Source organism: Strongylocentrotus purpuratus, unplaced genomic scaffold (assembly GCF_000002235.5).
Source record: "Strongylocentrotus purpuratus isolate Spur 01 unplaced genomic scaffold, Spur_5.0 spur5_scaffold_2, whole genome shotgun sequence".
NCBI lineage: Eukaryota > Metazoa > Echinodermata > Echinoidea > Camarodonta > Strongylocentrotidae > Strongylocentrotus > Strongylocentrotus purpuratus.
The window spans coordinates 33440541-33455578 of NW_022145605.1; the positions used below are offsets into that span (position 1 = coordinate 33440541).

The 15038-nt window shown below is 37.1% G+C and overlaps 1 protein-coding gene across 1 annotated transcript; it reads left to right on the plus strand.

Moving 5' to 3' along the window:
- The first annotated feature begins 2078 nt into the window (after nt 1-2078).
- LOC115926827 (hydroxysqualene dehydroxylase-like) lies at nt 2079-12744 on the plus strand. Its single transcript, XM_030992246.1, has 8 exons — nt 2079-2258; nt 5238-5354; nt 6198-6353; nt 6830-6982; nt 7942-8064; nt 9236-9384; nt 10283-10368; nt 11087-12744. The coding sequence occupies exons 1-8, from the start codon at nt 2222-2224 to the stop codon at nt 11850-11852; spliced, it is 1587 nt and encodes a 528-aa protein (XP_030848106.1). The 5' UTR covers nt 2079-2221; the 3' UTR covers nt 11853-12744.
- Nucleotides 12745-15038: the final 2294 nt, after the last annotated feature.

Below are 15038 nucleotides of genomic sequence, written 5' to 3' on the forward strand. Positions count from 1 at the left end.
GGTAAATGTTGATAAATTTCAAATACCGCCTACGGCCGTAAAATGGTAGCTGCAACCATGAAAATCTCAGAATCTGTAGTTGTGATATATAATTTCCAAACGGGAATAGCTAATCGGTCGATTTTAGTCAAGAAATATTGTTTTATAGCTTGATTACTATCTTGACCTTGAGAGGGAGCTATACAACATAAAGAGATTAATATTTAACATTTCATAACTTTGGTCTCGATTTCAACCGCGATAAAAATCACTCTGAATATTGTAGGATCGCATATGCTTCCCATTTGTTCATTTGAACCAAATCCATGACCCCATACCAAAACTTTGTATTACCTTTAAGACATGACATAAACGCATAAATTAGATTTACAAGACAAAGGGAACAATAATACGCAAGGGACGAGGGGAACAGGAAACTACAAAGATATATATTTAATACGCGAAGAATTATTGAATTTATAATAATCTAGAAGAACGATTTTATTTATCTATCACATGAATTAAGTGATGGGGCAAGATTGCAATAATTTTTTTAAGAGTGTTCCAACATATTTGGGGGAAAGGGTTTTTAAGAAGAGGTAAATGGAAGTCACCACAATGACTAGTTTTCTAATTGTCCGGGGGTGGGGGAGGGGGGGGGGAGTAATTGTTCTTGGGGTAATTTTCCGGGAGCTAATTGTTCTAGGGGGTAATTGTCTTGATACGATATATATATATATTAGTGCAGAAGAAATAATGAAACAACAAAAAACCGTAGGAGAAGCAACGGTTGTTTTCTTTTTTTTTTCTTCTTCTCCGTTTATCTTTTTTTCGTCAACCACCGCATGACTATATATATATATATATATATATATCCATAATGATGTAGGCCTAATCAAATCAGCGTGTTGAAAGAGAAATGAAAAAAAAAAAAAATAAGAAGTTCTTGCGAGTTTCATGCTCATTTCCAACAGTATTATATACTTTATAACATTGTACTATATACATCGGCGGGCTTATCATTCCTTCAAAGATATTGAATGATAATTATCTAAAGATCCACTGGCTTTATTCGGAAGTTAGACTGGATTAGACTAGACCTTATCTTTGTTCCTATTCTATATCTATTTGCGATTGGAGTTATCTTTTTGCAAATAGACCTAAGGCATTCGGACATCAGCGGAATGCAGTACCATTTTTAAAGAGACCCCCTCCCCTTTTAAAATAAATAATGTGGAATATATTATCATAGGCATAATATAAATCTCCAATAAAAAAAGTACTCGCTTCTCTTAAAGGTACTAAGACCAGTATTGGAAACGCCCCCATTTCAAAATATGAAATGGAAGCTCTTATTACCAATAATGTGAAAGATGTTTTGACTAATACATGATGATTTTTTTTTACCGGGAAACCGCCTACTAATTGATATATTTGGTAATTAGTTTATCTATTGGGATGTGAGAGATATTACGCACGTGCGCGCATGTGTGCGTAGTCCTCATCTTTCTGTGTAAAGTGCTTGTAACTTTACCAAGACTGGGCTAAATTTCTTATCATTTTGATGATTCCAGAACCTTGCAGTACACACCAATACTTATATGCTAGCCTGATCAACCTTTTCTGATCGATTCCACAACGTTTCTTTCACAATGCAATCGCATGACCAGAACTGATCTTTATCTTTAAACATATGAGTAGAAAGAACAAAAAAAAAAAGGGACCAAATTCCGATGCAATCCCTGTTTGTGTCTCGTGTATTTCATAATTGTTGTGACTTTCAACATGCATGCATGGAGACTTCGGTGGTAAGCGCTTAAGTAACGTTTTTTAAAATTATTATTATTATTATATGATTATGGTCATGATTTCGTCAAGTTATTTGATATTAGTCTGGTGATTCAAAACACACGAGTTTAATTTTATCATTACAATAGAACAAACCAATTATACTTCTAGATATTTCTTTCACGATAATATTGTATTAGCTATAGGTCCTTGACTTTTATTTCCAGCAGATCGTCATGAACTTCAGAATTTGTGTAAAACCACAACAATTGTACGACCTACATATCGACGTTATCTTTTTTTTAGCCCCGAGAATACAGTAACATATTTGACTTTGCCACTCAAGATCGCGATTAAATAACTGTGCATCCCTCGCACGCATGGTTCATAAGACTATTATAATTGATCTTAAGCAGCTGATGCGGGCAAGCAAGCAGGCAACAAACGCAAGAAAATGGAGGGACTTTTTAAAGCTGTCTTTGTACTCCTAGGTAACTATACACTTCTGTAACCTGCTATATGATGTGTGCGTGGGTTTCTTTCTTCAGTCTTACGGTAGGCAACTAGATAAAGTATGTGTTGACGGACAAGTCTTCTTCATGTAATAACATTACATGTAACATTCGCGCTGCACACGTGCGGGACCACGTGCATCATTTTGGGTAACATATTCTCGCAGTACACGTACCGTGACGTACGAGCTAGCTTTTGTGTAGTCTGCATGCGCAAACTTTATTCGACAATTGGCAAATTCAATAAAGGCTTGAACCCTCAATCCGTCGGTTTCTGACTGCAAAAATAAGCAAAAAATAACGAAAATAAACAGGAACCGCATAAGTATAGGGCCTTATGCACGGGTTCCGCCGTCTGTAGTATCATATTTCAGAAGTTGTGCTATATTGTACGTGTTAAGAGTCGTACGATCATTGACCTATAAGAATGAGCGATATTAACAAAGGCCAATTGTGTTGGCAAGTTCTTGTGTGTTAAAGATAATAGCATTTCAATGGACGTTGTTGTGTGCAAGAACAGCTAGATCCTATTGTTGTTTAATTTGTTGTATTCTTTGTATTGTTATGCTATGTTTGTTTACTTTGTACCATTATCATGAGATGTCAAGCCCTTCTGGGGTATGAGAGTACACTACTCTCATACCCCAGAAGGGGGGTCGATCGCGAGAGTCAATCAATTCTATTCTATTCTATACTATTCTGTTATATTCTTTTCTATTCTATATATGGACAAACTGGTCAAGCCAGAGCTATACGCGACTCATCGGATCATTATTTAATTCCAATATTTTGTGTATAGTCTGGGAGCCTGTCCCGAAATAGTTCTACCTCGCATACTAATTTTGGACGTATCCTGACCATTATGTATTCACAGTTACGTAATAATTATGTAAGCATCTGTGTAACACATTAGTGAACCGTTTCAGCATGGCAGTCACATATAATTATGATATGATAGCCGAGATACTGGCTCGGAAGTTCCTTTATTATGCCTTGCCAAACAGATACTATCTGTTGTCAATGCTGGGTGTGTTTATACATGAATAAATCTTTAAAAGTAGTATTGTTTTCTTGCTTTTGAGAAAGCAATACAATTTTCACGATCAATAGTATTTATTAATTTGCCACCACATTGCACTATCAACTGTAAAGGTTTACTGTATATGCCATTGTCGTAATTGTAACCAAATTTAATGCATACATACGTCTTTTTGAATAGGTCATTTTCGAAATGTAACCACATTTAATGCATACGTCTTTGTGAAGTGCCTCAATACAAATTATTTCATTCACCTGATAAGAATAATAGAATTTCAATAGACAGAATTCGAACAGCATACATTAGTTGTTGCCAGGTAGGACAAACATTATGGCTTGACCTACCTAACAACACTTAATATATGCAGTTTGCATTCTGACTATTGAAATACTATTATTCTTATCAGGTGAATGAAATAATTTGTATTGAGGCACTTTACAAAGACTTATGCATTCAATTTGGTTACATTACGAAAATGGCCTATTAGCTCGAGGCGAATTGTTCCATTGCATAAATTATTAGGTATGACACACGTGACTTGCCCTACCTAAAAACACGTAATATCTGGGCAATTCTCGCTACCCCAAATAGCGATTCTGCCGAGATCCGGGGAAAATCCTGAAAACGCGCATTGCATTATGGGATAGCTTTTCGACATTACAGCTTCCTGTGCAGGCGTTCGTGATCACAACCCTCTCTTTCACGGTAGAGTTTAACGGCCTTTTGTGCTAAAGTCACTAATTCTGCCCGAAGCTTTCCATTGCATATTATAATCTGTACAAATTACACTGATTGGCATCGATTTTAGCGTGCGTGAAAACTCTGCACAGCGAACACAGGCGCTAGCGCCAGCGGGATGGGACTCTATACCGGAAGTTGTAGTGACGACCCGAGAGAGTGAAAATTACCTCGTCTCGCGAATTTCGAGATTTTCGTACCTATTTAGGGTAGCGAGAATTCCACGGTAACGGAAGGACACTCAGACAAGATTTTTGAACTTCAGGTTCATACTAAAAGAACTGTTTTATTAGTATAAGATGTGAAACAGTACAGATATAATACCTATATAAGTGCCTTTAATTCTCCCCCAAAAAATTGTCATTATAGTTAAGTAGTTTAAGAATGTGCATATTAATTATCTCGGTAACGGAAGGACATAAAAATGGACATGGTTTTTCCAGTTAATTAGTGTTTATCCAAACTTTGTGAAGTTGATGAAGCTTTCCACTTGACTGAAACACATTTTGTTCCCCATAGTTTAATACATACTAATAAAACATTTCTTTTAGTATGAACCTGAAGTTCAAAAATCTTGTCTGAGTGTCCTTCCGTTACCGTGGAATTGCCCATCTGCAATATGCAATCTGCATTCTGACTATTGAAATACAATTACTCGTAACGGGTGAATGAATAATTTATATCAAGGTTTCATTACAAAAATGTCCTATTCAGACCGTCATTTTGAACGAGAGAAAAAAAGAAAGAAACAGTGACATGTGTATGCCAAAATTTCATGGAATATGGTGAAGAAGGAAAGCAGTAAAGTTGGTTTAAATGAAGAGGATGCTCAAGACAAGAAGAAGACAGTGTCATCATAGCGCGAAAGTCGGAAACCCTGACTTTAGATGATGATGATGATGATGAAATAGTTGAGACTAAAGCTACTGCCTTTCTTTTCGTCTTTTAAAAACATGTTTCAAGAGCGTGCCCGTTGGTAAGGCATTAATTCTCATTACTAGGTCTCTCGGAGAGGACCTTAAGCCGTCGGTCCTCTGGTTGCTTACTGAAGAAGCATTTATGCTTTCCTAGCAGTCAGGTAAAATAACCACCACTACTACTACTACTACTACTACTACTACTACTACTACTACTACTACTACTACTACTACATGTACATGTATATCTTTATTTCCTTCCAGTGGCACTTGTATTCCTGCGGTATCTCGGATCTAACGATCCCGTTCACATTGATCCTGTAAATCCGACTGATCCGATCGTTTTACCCCCTGGGGTCCACCGCGACGTACTCATTATTGGTTAGTTATAACTCTTTTATACTTACGACCTATGCTCGATTTCAACCCACTTTGGGCTGTCCGTTATGAAAGCGGAACGCTATCAAGATATTTTTTGCTGTTGTTGTCAGCCTTAATTTAATTAGGATCTGAGAAAGAGAGAGAGAGAGAGAGAGAGAGGGGGGGGGGGGGGGGGGAAGGGAGAGAGCGAACGAGCGAGAGCAACATGAGAGAGCATGCCACATCAATTTTACTTTAGTTCAACAATCTACATCGGATTCCATAAAATAGTTTCAGTAAACTGACCAATATAAATGAAACGGACCAATATAAATATATATATATATATATATAAATAAGCCACTTTTGAGATAATATCTGCGCATGGGCAGATACACTATGAATATGGTGGACAAATAAAGAGGACACAATATACAGTTCCTCATTCTACCCTCAACAATTGCTGTGGTAGACAAAGGAACATCCCTTCACTGCTATTATGTAAAAATAAGTAGAACAGGTGCATATGCATGTGACACCTGTTCTACACATTTTTACACATTGAGGGTAGAATGAGGAACTGTATATTGTGTCCTCTTTATTTGTCCGTCATGTTCATTGTGATAACGGTGATTTATAAAAATATTAAATCAGAGTAGTAAGATTGGACCAAGATCAAATTCCAAAACTGCAAAACACGACGGGGTAATGAAAACTCAGGAAAAAAAAAAATCGTTTGTTCTTCAATTTGTAGTAATTGATGTTAATTGTTGCTAGCTTATGAATATAGCATGCTTTGGAGCGAAACTCTTCACATCGCCTATACCCTTAGAACATACCTATAATTTCTAATCATCACTACAGGTGGTGGTCTGGCGGGGTTGTCGGCGGCGTTGGAGCTGGCAGAGAGGGGTTATAATGTGACCGTGAAGGAGGCCAGTCCAATGCTTGGAGGACGTCTTAAATCTACTGAGGTCGACATCTTGGGAGAAACGTTCAGAGTAGACCACGGCTTTCATGGTAAGTTTGAAGATAACAGCAGAAGACAGAGGGGACGGACAGTGTTAAGAAAGGGGAAAGGGGAAAGGGAAGGAGAAGGAACACGAAATAGCAGCAAAACTGTATGTTCTTAAGAGCATGGCTCTTTAAATGTTTACTTTGATGTTTACTTTGATGTTGAAGCATAAAAATATTCCAAATATGACATGTACCAGCTTAAAAATGAGGACCCAATTGTTATGCCACATGTTGGTGTAGTCCAATATTCATATTTCTGTGTAGGCATACAGTGCTTGTTACTTTACCAAGACTTGGCCAAATTTCTTATCATTTTGATGATTCCAGAACCTTGCAGTACACACCAATACTTATATACTACCTGATCAACTTTTTCTGATCGATTCCACACCATTTCTTTCAGAACTCAATTTTATCTTGAAGTAGGGGGTAGTTATGTAATATAAGCATACTAAGTTGGATTATTTTCACCTTTGCAGCATGGTTTTACAATTACTACACATTCAAGGATATACGGCACCGCTTAGGCATCAACGATAACTTTCAGAGGTGGGGAGCAAATCACTTCCGGTTCAGGAACTATAAGGATGAGGTCATGGAAAGTAAAGGACCCTATCCTTTAAACGTTATAGGTGAGGGTAATAATGATGATCATTCGGTAAACATTTAATTCATACATTTTTCTAGTATCCTTAGGATTTGAAGCTTCGGAAGGAACGGTCATTACATTAGTGATACAACTGTAGGGAGATACCCTTGTTATACCCTTTGCCTTTGAGGATTCACTTGCTGACGTAGCGCGGCTCAGCGATGCGCCCTCTGACGAATTCGGGTCGCTATTCATAAACATGAAGAAGGGGCGGTATTCATAATTTATATTGGGGGTCATTACTCATGAGGACCGCTATTCATAATACGAAAGAGGGTCCTTTTCATGTTCTATATTCGCTATTCTTCTGGTATAATGAATAGCAACCCTTTTCTCGAATTATAAATAGGGATCCCCATGAATAATGACCCCGATTTTGTATTTTGAAAAGCGACCCTCTTCCTCGATTGTGAATAACTGTCATTATGAATAATGATCCTCATGAATAATGACCCTTTTCTCAAATTATGAATAGCGGTCCTGACGAATAGCGGTCCTTACGTTTAGTGGTCCTTATGAATAGCGAGCAGATCCCGATATTGTACACCGGTGCTTTAAGTTTGCAAATACTGATTAGAATTAGTATGCGCTAATTGCCATCACTGATAACAGGCAAAATAACGCCTCGTTTGTAATGGATATAAATCGGTACCGGGCCCCGTGTAGGCTTGCTTTACAGACCATGTACTAGACAGCAAGTCTTTACTTGGAAAAGTGTTTTTAGGTAACTTTATTCAAGGATAATATAGAAGATATTAAATGGCAATATATAATTTGGGAGAGAGATAAAAGAAGTGATAGAGAGGAAGAGAAAATAACGGAGAAAATGTATATGTACAGAGAGAGAGAGAGAGAGTTTAATCTTATGGTTCCACTTAAATTATAAGCCTATGCAGTGATTTTTCTTCTTATTTTGCTGATGTTTCCTCATTGATATTGCAGCCACGCTCCTGAAGAGCCCTAACTTCAAGGTGTCAGATATTTTTGACATCGTGCGTATATCTGTTTTCTTTGCGTACTACAATCACGACACCGTCTATCAGAGATATGGAAACATCACATTTGGTGGGTACTACATAAAACATTTCTCATTGATCCTTACGTATTCACATTTGATAAAAAATGTAACTGTTTTTTAAAATTTTTGTGCCACTAGATTTACTGACAAGTAATGTCAACAGGGGTAAAGTTTGAATGTCGTATTCCTAGTTTAAATGTTGGAGTGGAAATGGAATATTGCACCTGGAAACAAGCGTCAGATTTTTTTTTTTTACAAACAAAAAAGAGATAAAGAAAGAAAGCAAGAGAGGAAGGAAGATATCATTATAATGATGATAATAATAGAAACAACAACGAAAACCATAATGTTGATGATAATAATATGAAGAAGACGATGGGATTTGCCACCACACTAGTAGCTACGGTTCTTTAGGGTTTGACCCTGACAATTTGATAAGCTGAGGCGGAATCCTCCTTATAGAAGAGGAGGAGGGCAAGACAGTGGTCGATCAATTGTATCGACTTCCAATAGGCCTTCTAATAGGAAGGGATTTAATTCGGCTTTGGCCCATATTGGATGCGTATGTCGAAGACTATCAATCGAATTTCCATCGTGTTTTGGAGGAAAATATTCTTACATCTTGAACAAAAAAGGGTTATTTAAAGCTCATCTTGAGCTCTGTTATGGGAAGCGTAGGTTAAGAGAACATGGCTATAATTCATTCAGGATTGTTTATCATGAAGTAGATTGATTGTTAGAACCAGTAAAATGAAAAAACCTCACAAAATCTTGCTTGCAATCATCTTCAATAAAACCCCAAACTCTCATTTGCACATAGTGACTGCGCATGGTGTCAGGCCTAATTTACCTTGATTTATCTTGCTATGCTCATTACTCAGCCCCTATACATTTTCTACCCAAATCGTTAGGCACATGTAATTACTTTTTGTAATCTTGAACATTCAGTGTAAGTTTTGTTGGATTCCTTGAAAATTTATTTTCTATCATGACCACAACTCAAGATTGTATTGACATTTGTCGTCTATACTCACGTCATCATGGGGCCAATAGCTTTTCAAGAGCATGATTATATTACCTGAAACACATTATTGTATCAATATGACAGCAATGTGTCAGTGCGCTCAAATGATATTGTTCCATGGTTTGCAATATTATTGTTTCAATTTTTTATTCTTTACTGACGTACTCTTGCTTTTGTTGTCTTTTTTCTTCTAGATGAATGGACTGAAATAGAAGGAGTGCCCACTTGGTTTGCTGATACCGTGCTCCGCCCAGCTCTCTCCGTAACTTTTAATGAGCGAACTGTGCTTAACGCCGCAGAGATTCTGATGTATTCGCACTTTTATTTCACTGGAGATAGTAAGGTGATAACTGCGTTCTTTGTCTGAAATAATGTAAGATTCATATTATCTGGCTTGTTCAATGATCAAGGAAACTCCTCTGAATATTTTTGATTGGTTGTGAACTTGAATCGGACTGCTTCACAATCATATAGGACATTTAACAGTTGTACGAGACACAAAAAGAAAAACAAACTGCGTCTTCTATCCATGAAATAGTTTTTACTATCTTACTCTTGACTGTTAAATAGTATAGATATATTGACTTCAATGAGAGGCATCGCTGTTTCTATAGACTCAAGGGGATGTTACATCCTGCTATAACCCCGAGGCGCACCGAGGCGGGCGGCGCACCGAGGGGTTATATCAGGATATAACGTTCCCGAGAGCCAGTATAGAAACAGCTACGCTTTGAATATTAAAGCAGTCCATATATCTTTTATATACCGAATTCACAAACATATCTACAAAGAATTCTTACGTTATCCCTTTCTTGAGTAAAGACTGGTTAAAGCCAAACTGCCCTACTTGTAGCTACTTGCTCCCTCTATAAAGAAAACAATGCCTAATCGGTGCCCATTGGTCCCGATAAGCTTTAAAACATCACTGCAAATCTCAGACACTGTCCGTAAATCTTCGCTGGAAAGTTGCCTGAATGTAACGATCATTCGGGCATCGCAGACAAAAAGCACTGTATGGTATCCACGCTCGCACAAAGAAACTTTTTACACGTAAACCAATGGGGATCTCAGCAAAATTTATTGATGCGGCCCATTATCCGGGGCTATTGACCGGTAGGTGGGCATGCGGGCATCTTTAAAAAAAACTATTGACCGGTAGGTAGGCATGGCTAAAATCATAGATTTATTCAACAAACAAAAGAGAGGTATATAATATGTACTTCCATCCTGTCTCATTAAAGGCTGATCAACGTTCGATAGCCACAGTGGACCATCGTACTGCTGTCTTTGACCCGTGGGAAAGGAGACTAAAGTCACTCGGCGCTAAGTAAGTCAACTCGGCCCTGTTTTTGTAGAACTTTGTATCAATACCCAGATATAATTATTGTAAAAAGCTATTGAAATTTACTGCATTATTTCGATTGACTGCTGGGGAGTTTGTTATAGAATCGTGGCAGTCGTTATTTGGTATTTGTAACTTGTCACATGTTTCATGCAACGGGGCCAGATTAAATATTTGCTTAGAAGTGTGGAGCACAAGTGAATCCAGGGGTGTTGCTTGATTTAGGGGGTGGGGGGGGGGGGGGGGTGACCAACAATAGACAAGGGATGTTCAATTACATTGCATGCTAAGAGGAAATGAATTCAAAAGTTAGTAAGCTTGTAGCACGAAAATATCAATCCAGACAAAGAGAAGTCATAGAAGATCCTTAAGTTTACCCCCGATGATAAGACGGATGACTTCCTGTATTCATTTACCTATCGTTTAACCAGGGAAAGACAGTGGTGATGAAACATATATAAAATTCACAAAAGTTAATTCTGTCATTGCACAAAATGATGCTGAAACACCGTCAGAAGTTATTTTCGTTATGTTGTTGGAATCGTTTCTTTTTCAAACTTCTATATTTTCACGATGCGCATATGTGTTTATGTGTAACTATTCTGAGTGGATAATCACTGAATTTTGAATGCAACTATGTTACGGTATTCGAGCACCTTTACGGAATTGTTCCAATTCGTATCTACTCATTTTTGTTTTACAGGGTAGAGACGAGTGCTCCTGTCTCTGATCTAAGGTTCGCTAGCAAGGATAGCCTGGTGTCAGGGGTATTACCTGGAGCACAAAGGTCATATGATCATGTGATCTTAGCAGCCGACTTATCGGCCGTAAAAACGATCTTTACCGAAACCAGCCAAAAATTTCCGCGCAATGAACACATGGCCTGCATCCAAAACAGGCTCCAGCAACTTCACATGGCGCCGTCGTACAAGGTTATTAGGGTGTGGTTCAATAAACAGATCTCGCCATCACATCCCGCCATTTTACAAACGTCTGAGTACCATCCAATCAACTTGGTCGTACAGTATCACCTGATCGAGAAGAAATCACGTGAGTGGAGTCTGCGGACTGGTGGATCTATCATTGAGTTTCACCTGTACGCTTGGTCGTACGGCGACGTGAAGGACGAGGACGTGTGGGACACTGTTTCACCTACCGTGAGGGAAATCTATCCCGAAATATTTGTCGAGGATTTCAAAAGGTTAGGTCAGTTTGTCCATTCGGGGACGAACTTTGCGTCGTTCCCGTCCAGTCTCGAGCACATCCGACCAACTGTTACTTTCCCATCCGAGTGCGGCGTGACGAATTTGAACTTTGCGGGCGATTGGTTGCACACCGATTACCCCTCAGCCCTAATGGAACGTGCCGTGTCGACGGGTAGAATTGCAGCCAATCAGGTGCTTCTCTCAGATCACGTGAGGCAGGTTCCTATGCTTGTAGCGAGTAATTACGGACCAGGATATATATGATCGTCCGTAGTATATATACTAAAACTCTAATCAGGGTAGTTGTGTGTAATAGTCGGCTCCAAAGAACTTTAATCATCAAGTCAAGTGTCATGTTTTGACAATTATTTAAAACATGTGCCCGTTTATAAGAAAAAATGATTTTGGAATCTAGGCCTACGACGGAACGAAAGGAATATTTCAATATATTTATAAACATGGAAATACTATTAACAAAACGAGTAACAACTAATCATGATATGATAGGTTGTTCTAGGTTGTTGGGAAGTTGTGTAGTAATTTATTGATTTCGTCATCTTCAGATTGTTTTATGATTTCGAATCCTTGCCCTTTGCCTTTAGCCCTTTGATTATTTTGTGTACTACATTTTCTTCAATTTTAAGCTCCTTAAAACAGACCATTGATACAAATGAGCAATGCCAAACGGAGAGTACTGGGGCTAGATTAAGCCTATAAGTTAATCCCACAATATGGAGAAGGTAATGAAGAGAAAGTTGAGTTCTGGGGAGAGTGGGTGAAAAATAATTTGTGAACATTATCATTGTTGATATATGCTAGTGTGGAAGAACATCAGATACAAAAATATTCCCTGAAAAGCATAGCTCTTCAAATGCCTCCATATTCTAAATATGACAAGGAACAGCTTAAAAAGAGGCCTAATTTGTATGCCACATGCTTTTTAGTCCCATATATACATCGTTCTGTGTACAGTGCTTGTTCCTTTACCAAGACTTGGCAAAATTTCTTATAATTTTGATCACTCCAGAACCTTGCAGCTAGTACACACCAGTAATTTGTATATGCTGTACAAATCCGTTTCCCCCTGATCGATTCCACACCATTTCTTTCACAATACAATCGCATGCCCAGAACTCAACTTTACCTTTAAAGTGACTTGGTAACATTGTCTCAGATTCTGAAGCAAAATCCTGGATTAAATAATAATTAAATAAATAATGAAACAATTTCTACAATCATATAGCGTCTGTATTTTTGTTTTATTTGATCTAATTGATGCACGTGTATATCAGCTTGTGTAATAGCAAACGATCGTAAAAAATAAATCTGTATGTCATGGTGTTGTGTTGAAAAGAGACAAAGTGATATAGAGAAGGTTATGTTTGTTCAAGGTGATTTTTTTTTTACTGAGCGTTCCCACCACCTGGGGATTCATAATTCCGAAAGTAATAATTCCGAATAATAGTTGCAGTTATTCCGAAAGTTCTTTCATACGAAGGTTCATAATTTCGAAGTTTTATAACTCCGAAAATGAAATGGCGTTCACTAATCCAAAGGTTCCTAATTCTAAAAATCAATAACAGTGGTCTATATCAATTATTAATTTTACACATATTTCCCTTAACTTGGAAAAAAGGAAAAGTAGTAGCTATGATAAGCAAGAGTATGGATTATATTGGCATTGGAATGCGATATGGTTGATATAGATATATAAGCATCTCAAACTCGGTAATTAATTTATTTTAGTTTATTTTAACCATAAAAATGAAAGATGTACATACAAATGAGCAACATAGTAAACATAATACGGTAAAGGACATCCTTAGAAGCAAATTGCTTGTGGTGGGGCCTTAAAAAGAAAAATAAACTACACATAAATTATACAGTTTAAAAACTTTGAAATAACATGATACAAATACAAATACGCGCTCACACATATACATACACACATACATTCAAAATATCCTCCTCAGCTCAAACTTGTTTACATAAATCATTAAATAATAACTGTGTACATCGTACTTTAAATCGAGATAGAGTTGTACTTTCCTTGATATCATTACTCAGATTATTCCATTCCTTAATGCCATTTAAATAGAAAGAATTTTGTGCATTTGTCGTACGAACTTTAAATAAATGTAAATCATTTTTCTGACGAGTAGAATACGAGTGAATATCACTATTAATAACAAAGTTTATATTAGGAATTTCTGGCAATAGGCGATTTTGAAATTTAAACATAAATATGCGAGTATTAAATTGAATCAATTCAAAAATTGGGACTACGTGTGTTTTAACAAAAAGTGGCCGTTATGGGGCTAAATAATCAGATTTAGTAATAATACGCACGGCTCGTTTCTGTAACAAATAAAACTTTGATACTTTTCATTACAACAATCGAGTTTACTGACTCCTCTTTTGTCATTTTATTACATTTCTTTTCGGAAACGAATGCAAGGCTATTGAATTTGGGAAAATCCGATCATCCCAAATACCGCATAATTTATAACTATTTGTACTCCCCCCAAAATATTGAAAAAATTTAGTCACATGAAACATTTTTATACAAAATACATCGAGAGTACTGCTTTGTTTTCATTATTGCTGTATAAGTTTGACATCATAAGAAAATATATACTATTCAATCTCATTAGGCTTAACTAATCTGGAAAATAAGTATTTTGCGAAAAGTTTGCTGATACGTCCAATTTCGATAACTCATAGCAAGGCAGAATTCAACGATTAGAGAGTTGATAAAATACACATGTATCAATTAAAAATGTTTTACATTCATAAATGCTCTTCAATACGCTCATTAAAAGATATTTGTTTATGAAATCTGATATATATCTATAACACAGAAGTGGACTTTACATTAAATGCAATACTCACAATGTAAGCATAATAATTGTACACGTAAAGTTTGTCGATTTCATAATTCACAGCCATCTTATGTCATTCCAAAATATTTGTTTCATTAATCGTTATTATCTGAAGAAAAAAAATCGAAAAGAAATAACTATTAATAACAAAAGCTCACATCCATAATCCGTCTATTACTTTGTTTCTAGGCGCTTTACATATTATTGACCCGGTCATCAGATTCAGACTTACCCACACACGATGTATGTACATTCTCCACTCCCTGGGGAGCGTTCCGGCCAGTCGCCATTTTACAAGCGCCACTTGCTTATTCAATCACATTAACCTTCGCATTCTACCCGGTAACCATGTAACACCTGGATGGAGAGTGGCAAATGTAGATCAACGTGTTGCCAAAGGACATTAGTGCCATGTCGGGGATCGAACCACGACCTTCGAATTTCAGGTCAAGGGCTTAAACCACTCAACTACGACACTTCTACAAAGCAATCATATGCGATATACAAAACAATCGATTTGTCAACATCAATAGAATTGGCAGTAAGTCAGATGAGAGTTTTCGACCTC